Source organism: Trypanosoma cruzi, genomic scaffold (genome assembly GCF_000209065.1).
Source record: "Trypanosoma cruzi strain CL Brener 1047053516851 genomic scaffold, whole genome shotgun sequence".
Classification (NCBI taxonomy): Eukaryota; Euglenozoa; class Kinetoplastea; order Trypanosomatida; family Trypanosomatidae; genus Trypanosoma; species Trypanosoma cruzi.
Window position 1 is genome coordinate 760,846 of NW_001849577.1, and position 15,406 is coordinate 776,251.

Consider the following 15,406-nt stretch of genomic DNA (forward strand, 5'->3'; position numbering starts at 1 on the left):
CCCCATCCAATCCGCCACCTCCCACCAATCCTCACAGGCAGCGCACCGCACCGCCGACGCTCCACCCGATCTTTCAAATCGCCCGACGCAATCGTCGGGAAGGGCAATGGAGCTTATCCGTAAACGACGCTCGATTGTGGTACGACGAAACACCGACATCCCCGCTTTGGGCCAGTTATATGAGGAGAGCGAACGAGGTGGCTTGATAAATGTGGGCGCCGTCAACGTGGAAGCAGAGAATGTCACTAGCGGGGCAATTTACAACCTTTCGCCGCACGCACGAACGCACGATGAACGAGGAGAGCTGCGCGGCCTTTTGGTGGCAATCGAAGTGGCGCCATCGACCCGACGGCGGTACGCCAGGATGCTGCGGTCCATGTCGGAAATGAATCGAACCCCGCTGGACATGATGATTCTGGGGTTACAAAAAATAGCGGCGCGATGGTAGACGAAGCAGACGCGCCCCTTAACAGAGGAAGAGATGAATCAAGTTATCCGCAGCCGGACCGATTGGAGGGAACGCGTTGTTTTTTGACTTGCGTGGATAACGGCGAGTCGTTTGTTTGAGATTGCATCCTTGACACCCAACAATTTCACACTGGAGCCGGACGGGACCTTAATTTTGGATTGGTCCGTGGCGCCGAAGACGGCGAGGGCGGATCCCCACCGCGCCTCGCGGTTCGTCAGGATACGAGGGCAGGACGCCTTCGACACTATAAAGCTATGCAGGACAGTTCGACGCAACGAAAGGCTCACGAATCTTACGACTGCCCAAGTCGAGCGAGCTCTGGCCACTTGGAATGCCACGGCGCATTCCATAGAACGCGGTGCGTTGCGGCACGCTGCTCAAATTGTGGAGACGCACAATTTGAATCCACACGTGATCTCGCAGTTGGCGGACACGTCAATCCGTCCGACCCTCCCCAGAGCATAGTTCGATATTTGGGGAACTACACCACAATGCTGACCCAGGTGTCGTCGCTGGTCGCATTGATGTGAAGGGAGAAACCGCGGAAGATCGGGAACCCTGGTTGAGAGCAGAGGAGCGTTTTTTCCATGATTTTTATCCTTACTCCGCTACAATTACGAGACGCGCGCCAAGGACGCGTATGACCACTCCACAAGATGAACACGCCATCCCGTTACGGCAAGTCAACGTGCCCGTATTGAATCTAGAGTGGATCATGAGCCGGTTGAACCCGACTACCTTGGAGAGTCTCATGCAAGTTTGGGGACTCGTCGGGCGGTCCCCTTTCCCTCCGTCTTCCTCCGGTAAAGCGCGCAAAGGCTCACGGAGGATTTCAACCGCTGACGCGCGTTTGCCACGAAAAGCAGGAATTATCGAGGACGCTTCGTCCACAATAACAGGCGGATGGATAATACCTTTTTCGGTTGTGGAGGAGAAAACCACCGGTTTACGACGACGATGGATTGCGTGGCCACGCGACAAGAACAGAGACGACCCTTATGAGGCTCATGTTCCTCTTTTACACATTTCCCATTATTTGCTGCCTGTGATGGCTGAGGCCGCTTCCTGCCTGGATGTAAAGGCATTTCTTTTTCAAGTCTCTTTACCGCGGGAGATTCGGCATCTCTTTCGATGCCGCGTGGAGGACGGCACGCTGGTGGAGCTGACACGGCACCTAATGGGATACAAGGCCGGCCAGAAATTCTCCAGATTATTATTACTTCGGCAATTGCGGGGTGACGACGGTGGTTCACCGCCTCTGGGCTGCACCTCCATTGGTGCGTGTCGACGTTTGGACCGACAATATACGCATTACGGGGTCGAAAAGCGATGCGACATTGTGGGAAGCCCAAGTGCTTCGTAATGCGGCCGGCTGTCACGCCACGATGGGGGAGGACGGCGAGTCGGGCGCCACGCAGTACACCTTTCTGTGGGTGCAGTTTGATCACTCAGTCACCAGACGGTATCCCTGAGTGAGAAGTTTCTCCGGTCTGTACGCGCCATGCCGGCGCTTAATTCTTCAACCATCGCGGAAATGGAGGTTACTGCGTCACACTTTTTATATTTGGCGGCCATTTTGGGCATGCGTTTATATGACCACGACTTTTTCAGCAGTGCAGTGCGACGACAAGTATCCGCACTTAACCGGGGGATTGTGCAGAAGACATACCCGGCGAACCTTCCGCCGGCAGCGGTTGGTTTGGGCGAGGGATTACGACAAATGATCGAGAAAAATCGCAGGCGGAGCATCAAGCCCACGGAAAAGGCATCGGCCGCCATCATCGGGGACGCATAGCTCCATGGATGGGGAGCCGTTTTTATTCCAGACTCCGGCGACGTTAAAATTGCCTGAGGGAAATGGGAGAGGAAGCCTTTTCTTATCATGCAGGCCGAGGCTCGTGCGGTACGCTTGGCCTTATCGGTCTTTTCCGCCATCTTGCCATCCACCACTGACATTTGGGTGGACAATACTTCGCTGCAAGGAGCGGCGAATAAAGGCAGCTCGAAATCACACGCCATGATGTGGGAGCTGCAACGGATACATGAGTTTTTGGACTCTCGCGGAATAAAGGCATTCTTTGCCTACGTGCGGTCTGCAGAAACCCCCGCAGACGGCATATCACGCGGTCGTGTGTTTGCGCCTCAGAGAATTGGCGAAGGGGTGGAACTTGCGAAGGGGAGCGGCGGTGTCTTGTGGCTGGAGGACCGCAAAGTCCGCCACTTCGTAAGTAATAATATTCCGAGGACAAAATACCATGCGAATGGTCAATAGAATATATATATATATTGAATGAAAAGAAAACATGGAGGCAATGAACTAACTCTGCGAAAAGCCCTTCTTCTTCTACCTTGTTTGGTTTCTTTAGGTTATTTCAGGATCCGGCCAGCGGCGCAGAAGATTATTTGCTTTGTTTTACTACGTTTCTTTTTTTCTTTGTTGTTTTTTCTTGACGGCTGCGTTTGTTCAGAGTGAATTTAACCAGAAGGAATTAAAAAGCAAAAATGAGGAGTTGTACCGCCATGCGTTTCGGTTACAAGAGTGAATTAGGTGCCATATGCACCGCATTTGCTGCAGCTGTGAGCTTTTTTGTGTTGCCACGTTCCTTTCTTATAGTGGCGGTACCAGCGTGGCTGGTTGTGCAGCGGCTCGTGGCTCGCGGTTCACGAAATGGCGCGCGGCCGCCGCACGAAGGGGCAACCTACAATGGTGGCAAGGAAGGGAAGAAGGACTTGTCGCCGAGGGAGTGCCAACTCGCATTTGTCATTTCCCGCAATATGAATGAAGAGGAGAGGCCAGTGGCAATAGTCACGGGGACGAACAGCGGCATTGGGTATTACACGGCCGTGGGGCTTGCGGTGGAGGGGTACCGTGTGGTGTGCACCTGCCGGAACCCGGCCCTCAGCGAGTCGACGGCGGCAAAGATTCGGAGGGAGGCGGAGGATCATCGACGAGGCCGCAATGGGGATTCAATGTACATGGAGGTACCGGAAACGGTCCTCGTGGACGGTCGGTTTTTTCTTGAATGCGATGACTTCGCCAGCGTGCGGCGTTTCGTGGATCAGTTCCAGGCGACATACAAGCGTCTTGATGTCCTTGTGAACAATGCCGGCATGATGCGAAAACGACTGGAATTTGGTCGACATAACCCGCAACTGGAGCTTCACACTGCGGTAAACTTTCTTGGCCCGCTTATGTTGACAGAACTCCTTGTGCCCCTTCTTCGACGGAGTCAAGGACGTGTGGTGTATGTTTCGTCTGCGGCACACCGTTTCCCGCAGATGGTGCTGGAACCAGGCTTGTGGAAGACGCCGTCGAAAGCGGGCCTTAATGGACGTCTGCTGGATGCCGTTGAACAAATCAATCAGGGCGAATTGGGTTCAACGGGTCCGCTAAAGCGGAATACATTGGGTTGTGCTTTTGTTCGCTATGGAACAAGTAAATTGCTTAATATTTACCACGCTCACCACATTGCGCGACATCACAAGATTCCTGCGTGTTCTCTTCACCCCGGCTGTGTCGGGACAAACTTCTCGAGGGATCTTATGACTAGGGAGTGGATCCAACGCATCTACCAGTATGCCTCTCTCCTCTTTCTAAAGTCGTGGGGGGAGGGGCCGCAAACGACTTTGCACTGTGCGATGTGTGATGTCGAGGAATTAAGGCTTGTTGAGCCGCTGAAAAGAACAAACCGAACTGAACCTGTTAGTTCCTACTTTGTGGAGTGCGGCAACCAGACCATTGAGTCGCTGCTGCCTTACGGCTGGGATGTGGAGGAGGCAGATCGCATTGTAGAGTGGGGGAAAAAACTGGTTGGGCTGGCGCCGAAATAGAGTTGAAAAAAAAAAAAAAAAAAAAAAGAGAATTTTTATAACGGGAGCGGAGAAAAGCTTCACCGCCCTTGTCGTTACTTCTGTGTATGCGTGCATATTGTTTATCCCACACTGTTGTAGGAGCTTGTGAAGAGAATGATCGCGGGAGAGCTGGCTAACTCAATTACTGTATACATCCTGATAGAACGAATATACACTTCTTTACGACACTTTTCCTACCGTATGAATCTTTTTGGGAAGAACACGACTTTAGTGGGGGCAGGGAACCGATGGCGGCAAGATAATGTTTGTTTTTTATTTTGCCATCGCACCCACCCCCTTTTGATTCCCACCACGCGGCGGGGTCTTGAGGCTGGAGGACCCCAAATTCTGCCACTTCTTAAGTAATAATATTCCAAATCCTAACTGAGTACAAAATGTCACGTGAGTGGTCAATAGAATATAAATATTTTATCAGAAGAAAACATGAGGCAATTAACTGCCACTGCGTTACCCCCCTTTTGCCCTATCATGTTTGGTTTCTATAAAGATAATTTCAGGATTCGGCCAGCGGCCCAGGTGAATATTCTGAATCTTTTTTTTTTGGAGAGCCAAGTTTGCCATGTGACGGGGAGGGATAACCGAGATTTTTTCATTTTGATGTTGCGCTTTCTTTTTTTGTTGATGCGTTGCTTTTTTTTTTTTTATTTGCTTAGTGATGGGTGATGATTTTTGTGTTTGTGTTGAATGAACGAGGCTTCGTTAAAATCACACACTTTTTTCTGCCAAGAGTTTTTTTTCTTGTATGCGGGTAAATACATGAAATTTCCGTTTTTGGGTGGATATTTATTGGTTGTTGATACCTTATAAAATGTTTTTTTAGTTGATAATATTTTGCTGATGTTAATAATAGTAATAATAGTAATATATATATGTTTTCCTATCTTCCTTTTTATTTTTAAAACAAAAAGTAGGTATAAATTTTCATTAGGAAAGTGTTGAACGGGGAAAATATACTATTGCATAGTTATTTGAATAGTTTAAATGCGGCTTTCAAATTATTGCCTTGCACCCACGCTTTCGAAGGCGACGCGACTTCAACTAGGAAATATCAAAACTGAGTATGGTTACGTTTCAACTGCAGCTGGATCTCAAGAAAAATGGGGGTTTATATTCAAAGTGAGAAGGTATCCACTCATCAGTTGCGGTTATACATTATGTTTAATGTCTATTGCCATTGGCGTTGTTGGAACATATCAGCAGTATCGTGATATGGTAATCATGACAGAGCACATTTCATATGAGGATGTTAAAGATCGTTGCCTAACACCGATTCCAGGTTGGGCCCGCATTCGAAATGTGCAAATAGCTAGTCCACTTGGTCCAATGACATATCGTGACCCCACCCCACTTGATTGGCTTCCGTTTGAGTTGAAGCTTGGTCATGTGAAGCAGGCCTCGTACTAAAGTGACACTTATTTAATGACTTTTTTTGGAACTTTTTGGGACGTTTGGGGTGGGGATTGAAGCTGGGAAGGGTGGGAGTGGGACGTGGGGAAACAGTGTAAAAGTAGAAGGCGAGGCAGAAGCTTTCAGTTTAGCTGCTCTAGCGGATATTCTTTGCTCTCTCATAATAAGACATCTTTGGATGTTCTTATTTTATTTTATTTTTTGCTTCCTGAATTCCAGCAAGCAGAATCTTGGCCCTTTAGATTTTAGTCAAGTACAGAAATAAAATACGAATGTAATTTTTATGTTTTTTTCAATATATATTTTTCTTTTCTTGCCTTTTACGCAATTTGGAAATTAAGGGATTAAGAGAAGAAATGCAGAGAAAAGGACGCGGCGGCGAATGCGTTATTCAGTTTCGTGCGGGAAAGATGAATTTCAAAGATGGTAAGGTCGAAGCGGATCGCCGTAGAGGTACATTGTCTTTTTTTAAGATGCCAAACAATGATGTGAAAATGACATGGATTTCAGGAACTGATGAAGAACAGCATGATCTTCCCCGAGGAGAAGTGAAGTTCAGCCAGGTAGAGAAATGTACCACGGGAAGGGTGTTCTTGTTTGACTTTGGTAATAGGCGACCTCCTATTTTCTATTGGCTTCAGGAAAAGACAACTGAAAACGATTCCACATATTTTTCCACAATACAAGAACTAATTGGTGGAGATCTACGGCCGAGTGATCGAAAAAGAGCTGAATTTGAAGTTGTCCTTCAGGGTATTCTTCGAAACATGCGGAATGGATTGGAGCAAGATGTAGATTTGGCTGATATTATTGGATCAAAGAAACTTCTTGATGCATTACATGAGGATCCAGCCTTTTTTATGTATAAACTGCATCAGTTTCTTCCTGAGGGAACAGATCCAACAGCGGATATAGTAGAACAGGTGAGAAATCCACAAGTTTCTGCCGCTGCGGCCTCTTTAGGTTTGGCCCTTCGTGATCCTCTGGGATTTCTCGAAACTTGCTCGGCTTTTGGGATTAATGGATCGAACCCGTGCGTTTTTGGATTTCTTTCTGGAGTCATGAAACTCTTTAAGAAAGGAGACGACAATAGTCAATAATTTTACTACCAAGCTCTGTTTCTGATTTATTATTATTATTATTTGTTTACCCCATTATATATAAAAGAAACAATTTGCTTTGGAAGGTGGGGTTTCCGGAAATGTTTTTTTTTTGTCAATTCCGTGTGTGAATAAGAAAAAGCCACTAAGAATGATAGTATATATATATAAATATTTTTTTTTTTTTTTTTTTTTTTTTTTTTTTTTTTTTTTTTGGTAGAGAATGAACCTTACGTCCTCCTTTCTTATGGGTGGCCAGCCCGACGTTCATCGTTACGCCCAAGCAACTTTTCACGAGGGGACACATCGACAAGCTCCTGGTGATTCAACTCCATGGAGGGATGTTTCCTCCCCACTGAATCGGCTAAGAGGATGGTGGCTAGCACCTGCGGCCAAAGGAAGCATGATTGCCGCTTGGTCTGTGACAATAGTTTTGGGCGCGTATTGTTTTTTTATTCAGCAGGATGCCAAAGGAACGTACTTACTTAATAATGTTTTATTGCGTACTTTACACGAAGAGACATTAAGGGCCGATGCTAATCAGGAACGTGCTTCAGAATTGAGGGAATTGATGAAAAAAAGAAATGTACAAGAAGAAATAAGAAATGAAGAGCATTTGAAGGCGGTAAAAGGCTTTGAGGAATATGATAAGACAATGAAAAAGGGGATAATTAACCATGAACTGGGGTTGTCTCGAGAGCGCGCAAGAGCCGATGCCGTGCACGAGCGCAATAGAGAATTGGTTAGTGAATTACTTGGCGTCCGCCAAGAATTAACTCGGGTCAAAAAAGAGAATAAAACATTATCGGCAGAGCTTGCAAATTTACAAAAGATATCGAGAAGTCTTGTTTAGTATTATCTCTTTTTTCTGGTAGGAAGTTGATCACGGATTTTGATGCGGTTTTTTTAAATTTTGCTGTTTACTTGTGCCGATTTCCTTTCCTAAGCTTAATATTTTTTATTTGTTTTTATTATATCTATCTTTTTTTTCCTACATTTACTAAGCCTTTTTCTCCTTATTTGTTGTTTTTCAGGATATATTTTTTATTGTTGAAGCAAGAAATCAATACTTATGGAAAATATTCTTGGGGCGACTAGACGATATCCGCAAAAACCGGAAAAAACTAGAATACCTCAATGTTATTTTGAGGAATCTACCATGCATGAGAGCTACAAGTGGCCAAAAACCTTGAAAACACGCCCTAAGACCCTTGTGAACCCAAATACACAACCAAGTCAGGTAGAATGTCTTTTATCCTCAAAAAGCATGATGGAGTTTGGGGGGACAACGTATGAAGAAGATTATCTTAGACATTCGATTCCTCGGTCAAAAACAGCATTTGTGCCGAGGACAAAAATATTGGAAGAACCTCTTTTTTTTGAAAAAACAACAACATATAAGGAAATGAACCGTCCCGTAATAAGGGCCTTTCGACGTAATGAAGTGAAACGGGTTATTTCTTTGAAGCCTATTGAGAAAAAACAAATTGTCCCTAGCTTTGGGTATTCCTCCACGTATCAAGACGCGTTTTCAAAGAAAACTATCACACTCGAGACATATTCAACACCGGTTGCGATTACAAATGCGGTTCCGTTCCGGGGGAAATCCACAATGAGGAGCGATTACAAGTTTAAAATTCACCCACCGTCTGCTTTACCAACAAAGGAAAAATTGAGATCAGAACCTGAAAATCGAAACTTCAAAACGACATACCGTTCTTGTTATAAAAGGCCACCCTATCCACTACCTTCTCCTTTTGCAAGTTGGGTTAGGCCATGGACATGTAAATGCAACTGATATTTTGCTTGTTCAAAACATTTTTTTTCTTTTTTTAATAATGGAAGCTAATGTATACCCTTACCTACAATGGAGAGCACAGCCATGTTTCCATATATATATTCTATTTTTTGGTTGTGGGGTATTTTTCACTTGTGGAAAGTACATATTCGCCAAATTTTTTTCCTGCGTTACACCACGTTTTTTTTTTTTTTGGTTTATTAAACAAACGTATGTTTGCCATGGTATAGCCTCGGAATTCTTTATGCGCATATATTTTTGTTCCTCCAGGAATGTTTTCTACTTTGGGATCATGGGATGAGGGAATACGAGCATTCCTTCAGAATGCTAGCCAAAAGGAACCTCAGCCATGGGATATGGGTTATGAAGAGAGAAGGCGAGCGACACACGAACCGCGAGTAATACGCCAATTGGAGCTAGAGGACGAATGGAAAGGCACCTGTATGGAAGGGATATGGAATGGAATGCGTCGTTTTGCACTTCCTATCGATGATTACAAGGTATCAGAGGCTTGCTTTTATGAGTACCTTGCTTCAGTAGGTATTAACAGTGTTTTTTTGGGGAATAAATTGTATGGGATTTTTCGTTTAGATAAATGCTCTGAAGTTGATTTCCTTCGTGTTTGCAAGGCGATCCATTTGGGGTTGACAGATAGTAGTACATCTTTCAAATTTCTTGAACACTGCTATAAGTCCCTTCCTCTCAGTCCTATTTCTGAAGAACTGGAGCGTACTACGGTAATAAAGGTTTCTGAGTTGCAACGTCGCAAAAAGGATCAAAAGACAGCAGCGGCGGAGTTGAGGTTGCAACAACTAGAGGGTATTTTGCAGTATTATGAAGAGACGGGAGAGGCTATTTTTGACATTGGCGCCTTTTGTTCTTTGTTCTTTGACGAAAAATGGCGCTACTGGGCGGGCAGTTTCATCAAGCAATTGCTTGAGGCAGCTGCAAAGTACTTTAGCTTTCCATATGGCGTTTTCCCCACAATTCCTTTGAGGTGGACAAAGACGACCGAGCCTCTTCCCTACGATAGGAATGCTTTGCATGATGCGGATTCTCTTCTTCTTCGAAATGTCGAATTGACAGAAAGGGGTAACGCTGATGGGAAACGAAAAGGCAGGAAGCATCATGGACGTTCATCAAAAAGAAAGTGAAAAAATATGGAATGTTGCGATCTTGCACATGCAGGTATATACTGTGAAGAGAAAAAAAAAAAAAAACAGCAATGATTTTTTTCTTTTGGAGCTGCTGGGGGTATGATACCTTTCTTCTCGGCTTGCTTTTACCCTGAGATAAAAAATAGTTTTTTTTTTTTTTTTTGCTGGCGGGAAAGTTTGCTTTTATTTTGCCAGTTTTTCACCTTTTTTTTCTTCCAGCTTTAGTATTATTATTATTTGCTTCTTGCGTTTGTTTTTTTTCTTGCGGCCAAAGCCAAGGGGAAGTTTGCTTTTTTTTTTTTTTAAATAGGTGAACCATGCAGGATCACCGCGCTGAAATTCAGTTTATGGCGCGTGCCTACCAGTACCGACTTCATCCTTCCGCATTGAAAAGTTTCTCAGATCATCTTTCAACTATAGGAGACAGTGAAAAGCGGCGTGATGCACTCCGAGATCTCTTTGCGCTTCTTCATAAACTGTGTGCAGGGGACCGATTTGTGGATGATAAAAAAATGCGGTTAGCTATTACACAGCAATCGGTTAGGGATAGAGGAATATCCGAGAGGGAAGGTGTTTCAACTGTTTTTCCTATTCCTTTGGAGGAAATACCCCATGTGTATATGGATGAAAAAACAGGTGAAATAAAGGTGCAGCGCGCAGAGCGTGATAGTGATCGTTTCACTGTCCTTCGTCAGCGATATTTATTTACGAGGAGGCGTTGTTTGAGAAGCGGCCTGTTCCGAAGGGATCTTAACAAACAGTCCTTGAATCAGGATCTTCCACCCTTACTTTCAACTATAGCGCTTGAGGGAATAGATCCTTCTGAAAATGTGGCGGTGTTAGGAATGATTCGAAGGCGTCTCAATGAGATTTGCCTAGAAGACTTACACGGTCGAGTCAGACTCACATTTCTTGGTGGTGTGCCTCCACTCATTGGTTTTGTGGGGGATGGCTTTTTTGTTTTAGTACGAGGACAATGGTCTAGTGGCGTTCTCGTGGTTGTCAGCATAGAGCTTCCTCCAGCAGAGAGACGAGAAGATACTCTTCGGGACATTGGTTCAGATTACGATCTTTTTGGTTATAGACCAACCGATATGGCGGCTGCACATCTGCGGGAAAAAAATTCACTTCAAGCTGTAATTATTGTGATGTCGCACGTTCACCTTGATCAAACATCGACAGTGAATAAATTAGTCTACTTCTTCAAGGAGATGCAGAATCGGACCGAAAGCGAACTTATGAACACGACCTTGGTTATGGTGGGCGATTTTTCTTCTTCGACGATTCATTACGACGATATTTCTCATCTTCCTGACCCATTTGAAGGATCTAACCGCTATAAATTGCTTATGGATACCCTTGCAATGGTGATTACAACACACGCACCAAGTGTTGCTCAACATACGCAAGTTGTTCTTGTTCCTGGGCCTAACGATGTCACGGGACTTTTAGGTGTTTTACCACAGCCTCCAATTGTGAGCGTTTTCACGAGGACATTGCAGGCTCGTCTGAAAAAGATATTTTTTGCCCCAAATCCGTGCCGGTTAAGATTTTTTACGCATGAGATAGTGGTGACTCGCCGAGACTTTTTTCGATCTCTTCAAGGAAGTGGACGTGCTTTTAATCGTTCTGTAGTAGACACCCCAAACTCCATTAACTCTTTTGAAAGCGTTGCAAAAACTATCCTGGATGAGGCACATTTGGCACCAGAAGTCAAGGAAGGGATCTTGTGGAAGGCAGATGGGGCTCTTTCTTTGCTGGCACTTCCACACCTGCTCGTCCTATGTGATAGCACAGAACAATGGGAGTGCACATACAAGGGGGCTCGTGTTGTTAATCCGGGGTCGTTTTCTCTCGCTTCAACTTTCCTGTGGTATACACCTGCTGATGGCGAATGTAGCCTCAGTAGCATTGAGTATTAATCCTCACAGAATTTTCATATATATAATACGATGTTTAAAAAGATTTTAAATTTAAAGTTCTAATGTCTTTTTTTTTTTTAAGTTACTACGGAATTAAATTTTTTTTTGCAGAACTTCTTTTTTTTTTTCTTTGCTTTTTTTTCTGTGGGTGTGATTTACTTATATTAGTATTAGTAGTAGTGGTATTGGTAGTGACTGGCTCATGAAACGTGTGCGGGAAGTATACACCGAGGGGGCTGAGGAACGGCGCAGGAAGATTATTGACTTTATTCGATCTCTACAATTCTCGGTTCCACTTTACCGTTTAAGGCAACAAGAAGGACGTAGGCCTTGCGCAAACTGCGGGAAGCGCAGACAGTATTATTGCTATGACTGCCTGACTGTCGTGCATCCAGAGAGTCATCCTCCACCTCTTTTTTTGCCACTGAACGTGTACGTTATTCTTCACCCGGGCGAAATTCGCGGGAAAAGCACGAGTCTAGCTGCATCTACAATTTCTCCCGATTTGCATATTGTGGAGTATCCGAAGGTGCCAAGTAGTTTGGAGCTGGAATCGACGCTCGTTTTGTATCCAAGCAGTCAGAGCACGGAGCTGAGCGATATCAAGGATTTGGATTCTGTTAAAAATGTTGTTTTTATTGACAGTACTTGGCAGCAGAGTAAGGCCATTGCGCGTGACGAGCGCGTGTGCAGGTTTAAAAAGGTGCGCATCAAGTCCCAGATGTCGCTCTTCTGGCGGTTTCAGAACAATGATCCCACCTACTTAGCGACAGTTGAGGCTATCTACTTTTTTTTGCGGGAGTTCATTTCCAACAAGAGAAAGCACTGCGCAGAAGAGTCGAAAGAACCATTGTACCGTGGGGATGTGGACGATTTACTTTTTTATTACATCAATCAGTACGTTGCGGTGCAACAGCGTTATAGTCACGATACCACGATGCAGTATACAACACGACACTTTGACGGTTACATTCTTCCCAGCAGTTCCTGGGACGAACTTGTGGCTTCACCGCTGAAAGACCTCAAAGAAGGCAACGTTATCTGAGTTTCTACCAAAAAATTACAGAAGTTTCAAGCGGAACCGACATATTAGCCCTTACGTGTAACTTTTGAATTAAAAACCTACCTTTTGGTGGATTTCTTTTTTACACCATTTACTTCCATTCTCCTTTGTTTATATATATATATTCTCTGCCGTAATTTTTGGAATTTTGCACATCCCTACAGGTTACATGTTCTCTTGTATTAAACCAGTAGGCATTTTGACTTTTTTTTCTTTCTACTCTATCCATCACAAGCTTTCTGTCTCCACCAGTTGTGTGAAACAAAGGAGGGACGTCGATGCCACCAAAGGAAAGGGCAGTTGCCACTCGGTCAAAGGCAAAGGGGGCCGCAAATGACGCAAGGAAAAATAAGTCCATCGCCGCTGTGCCGTCTGCCCCCCCACCGCCAATACCGGACGGCCGAGAGTTATGGCTTGCCACGGACACCCTACAAAAGGAAAAGGCGATGCGCAATTACTTTCAGTTGGAACGTGATAGGATTATTTCTTTTTGGGAGGTGACCAAGAAACAGTTGGAGGATCTCAAGACGGAGCTTCGGCAACGAGAGAATGACAAAGCAGAAGCCCAAGAGCGCCAGGAAGTAGAGAAGAAAGTGTTTAAGCAAAAAATCCGACACATGATGTATGAACACCAGCTTCAACTTGCGGAGATGATCAGTGAGGCGGAGAGGACTTTGGCTATACGGGAGGAGGAGTATCGACAAAAGGAGAGGAATAGTGGTGGGGAGATCCGTGATGCCAAGTTGATGCTGCGGGCGCAAGAAAATGAGCATCGAGATATGACGTCGGCCCTCACTCTTTCTCATGACCAGGAGATTGCGGAGCAGCAGCTTGCCTTTGAGCGAAAAAATAAAGAAATGCACCTTATATACGAAAAGAAAATGAAAGATCTACGGGATGAAATGGATCAGCGGCGCCGGGAGGAGATTGGTCTAATAGAAAAGCGCAAGGGTGACCACATTGCCGAACTTCGAGAAACGCACGAGCGCACTTTTAAGGAAATGAAAGAATATTACAGTGAAATTACTTCAAACAACTTGGAAACCATTCGCACCCTAAAGGATGAGGTTTATGCTAGAAAACGGACTGAGGCACACAACGAACGGGCAATGATGGATGTTGCACAAAGGAACAAAAAACTTACGGAGCCCTTAGCGAAGCTGCAGCGGCAGAAGCGAGAGCTAGAGCAGGAACTTATTAATTACTCTAGTGATAGAGATAAACTTCGGGAGATGAAGATGAATGTGCGAGAACGAGAGCAGGAGCTGCGCACACTTTCATGGGAAAACGAGGTTCTTTCTCAGCGCTTCGTTAAACTAGAAGAGGATCGCGATATTATCCTCAACAAATACAACAATATGTTGCAAGACATTCAAAGAAAGGCAACGTTTCGACGGGTTCTTGTTCAAAATAAATTGGAGCTTGTGCAGTCACAACTAGAGGGGCGTGATGCTCGTTTAACAGAGTTGCTGAAAAGGGTCAATATAGACCCTGAGGGCATAAGCGAAATTGAACATAGAGTGCGTGACTTATCGTTGGAGAAGGATGCCATTATTGGCGACCTCCAGCATCTGATTACTCAATTGGCTGCGAAGCAGCAGGTGATAGTGTCTACGTATGAGGCGTACCTGAGGGGCAACGGCATTTCTGGGGTAAGTGGGTAGCACACTGCAGTTTCTATAAGATGTAAAGGTGGACTTAGTTCTTTTCAATGTATGGCCATATTTATTCATTTTTTTTTTTTTGTTTATCTGTGTGTTTTTCACTGCGTCTTCCACTCGCCCAAAAGGCTGTGAGGGTGTATGTTTTTGTTTCCATGTGTGGTATTTTGAAAAAGTGGAGTTATGTCATGATTTTCTTTTTACCGTAGGGCCTTATGTTAATTTCTTTCTATTGGTTGGTTATTTACCAATATTATTCCTTTTGTTGTTGTGAAATCATAGGATAGAGCTATGCCTGTGTACGACGTGGCTGCCAGGAAGAAGCGTCCTGCTGTCGTCAAGTTAAATGGCACGCCAAAGGAAGTGAATGAGAAAAATGAAGCGAGACGTAAGGGTAAAATGGCTCCTAATGATAAGAAGGAAAATAATGCGGAGGGAGAAAAAACTGCGGCAGTCGAATTCAGTGAGCCGGCGCAATGGGTGGAGCGAATGGCTTTGACATCTACGAAGTCCTTGCCAGCGGACCTCAATGCTGATGATGACCCAAGGCGTGAAGAGGTTTTTATTCAACAGGCCTTGTTGTCCGTTTCGCGTGGCATTTCCCTCCTGGAAGAGGCTGCAGTACCGTGGAGGCGTCCAGCTGATTACTACGCGGAGATGTTTAAGGACGACGTTCAGATGGGCCGCATTGCGGCGGCAATTGAGGACTCCAAGGCCCGCATTGAAGCACAAGCCCACCGACGTGCTGTGAAGGATCAGAAAAAGTACGGTAAGGAGGTCCAGGCGGAGCTGCTTCGCCAGCGGGCCAAATATAAACGAGAGATGGGAGAACGCATCACGGAGTGGCGGCGAAAACGGAAAGGTAACGACGAGTTGAAAGAAATACTGGACGACGGTGATGCCAAGGGCATTCAAAGTGCACATGCTGCTCACAGGGTGAGGACGCCAAAGCAAAG

General features: G+C 45.1%; 10 protein-coding genes across 10 annotated transcripts, besides 10 other annotated features; all 10 read left to right on the forward strand.

Annotated features, from left to right (window-relative positions):
- Positions 1-1,873: a mobile genetic element.
- Positions 1-2,872: a sequence feature (heterozygous, Esmeraldo-like haplotype).
- Positions 2,650-2,873: a mobile genetic element.
- Positions 2,873-4,568: a sequence feature (areas merged during assembly that could not be assigned to a particular haplotype. This can correspond to areas where the two haplotypes were merged or to regions with more than two copies in the genome that were merged during assembly.).
- Tc00.1047053510763.30 (hypothetical protein, conserved) lies at positions 2,972-4,300 on the forward strand (the record flags this gene model as incomplete). Its single annotated transcript, XM_803186.1, has 1 exon — positions 2,972-4,300. One exon carries the CDS (start codon positions 2,972-2,974, stop codon positions 4,298-4,300), a length of 1,329 nt encoding a protein of 442 aa, XP_808279.1.
- Positions 4,306-4,332: a microsatellite.
- Positions 4,419-4,867: a mobile genetic element.
- Positions 4,569-15,406: a sequence feature (heterozygous, Esmeraldo-like haplotype).
- Positions 5,324-5,746, forward strand: Tc00.1047053510763.34 (hypothetical protein, conserved; the record flags this gene model as incomplete). The annotated part of the gene is made up of 1 exon (XM_803195.1): positions 5,324-5,746. The coding sequence occupies one exon, from the start codon at positions 5,324-5,326 to the stop codon at positions 5,744-5,746; it is 423 nt and encodes a 140-aa protein (XP_808288.1).
- Positions 6,106-6,849, forward strand: Tc00.1047053510763.40 (hypothetical protein, conserved; the record flags this gene model as incomplete). The annotated part of the gene is made up of 1 exon (XM_803187.1): positions 6,106-6,849. One exon carries the CDS (start codon positions 6,106-6,108, stop codon positions 6,847-6,849), a length of 744 nt encoding a protein of 247 aa, XP_808280.1.
- Positions 7,024-7,064: a microsatellite.
- On the forward strand, positions 7,073-7,702 carry Tc00.1047053510763.50 (hypothetical protein, conserved; the record flags this gene model as incomplete). The annotated part of the gene is made up of 1 exon (XM_803188.1): positions 7,073-7,702. The coding sequence occupies one exon, from the start codon at positions 7,073-7,075 to the stop codon at positions 7,700-7,702; it is 630 nt and encodes a 209-aa protein (XP_808281.1).
- Positions 7,798-7,826: a sequence feature (AT_rich).
- Tc00.1047053510763.60 (hypothetical protein, conserved) lies at positions 7,922-8,647 on the forward strand (the record flags this gene model as incomplete). Its single annotated transcript, XM_803189.1, has 1 exon — positions 7,922-8,647. The coding sequence occupies one exon, from the start codon at positions 7,922-7,924 to the stop codon at positions 8,645-8,647; it is 726 nt and encodes a 241-aa protein (XP_808282.1).
- On the forward strand, positions 8,920-9,801 carry Tc00.1047053510763.70 (hypothetical protein, conserved; the record flags this gene model as incomplete). The annotated part of the gene is made up of 1 exon (XM_803190.1): positions 8,920-9,801. The coding sequence occupies one exon, from the start codon at positions 8,920-8,922 to the stop codon at positions 9,799-9,801; it is 882 nt and encodes a 293-aa protein (XP_808283.1).
- Positions 9,940-9,967: a sequence feature (AT_rich).
- Tc00.1047053510763.80 (DNA polymerase epsilon subunit B, putative) lies at positions 10,122-11,726 on the forward strand (the record flags this gene model as incomplete). Its single annotated transcript, XM_803191.1, has 1 exon — positions 10,122-11,726. The coding sequence occupies one exon, from the start codon at positions 10,122-10,124 to the stop codon at positions 11,724-11,726; it is 1,605 nt and encodes a 534-aa protein (XP_808284.1).
- Tc00.1047053510763.90 (hypothetical protein, conserved) lies at positions 11,929-12,771 on the forward strand (the record flags this gene model as incomplete). Its single annotated transcript, XM_803192.1, has 1 exon — positions 11,929-12,771. One exon carries the CDS (start codon positions 11,929-11,931, stop codon positions 12,769-12,771), a length of 843 nt encoding a protein of 280 aa, XP_808285.1.
- On the forward strand, positions 13,068-14,453 carry Tc00.1047053510763.100 (trypanin-like protein, putative; the record flags this gene model as incomplete). Its single annotated transcript, XM_803193.1, has 1 exon — positions 13,068-14,453. One exon carries the CDS (start codon positions 13,068-13,070, stop codon positions 14,451-14,453), a length of 1,386 nt encoding a protein of 461 aa, XP_808286.1.
- On the forward strand, positions 14,742-15,406 carry Tc00.1047053510763.109 (rRNA processing protein, putative; the record flags this gene model as incomplete). The annotated part of the gene is made up of 1 exon (XM_803194.1): positions 14,742-15,406. A coding segment is annotated over one exon (665 nt), but the record flags the coding sequence as incomplete, so codon positions are not given.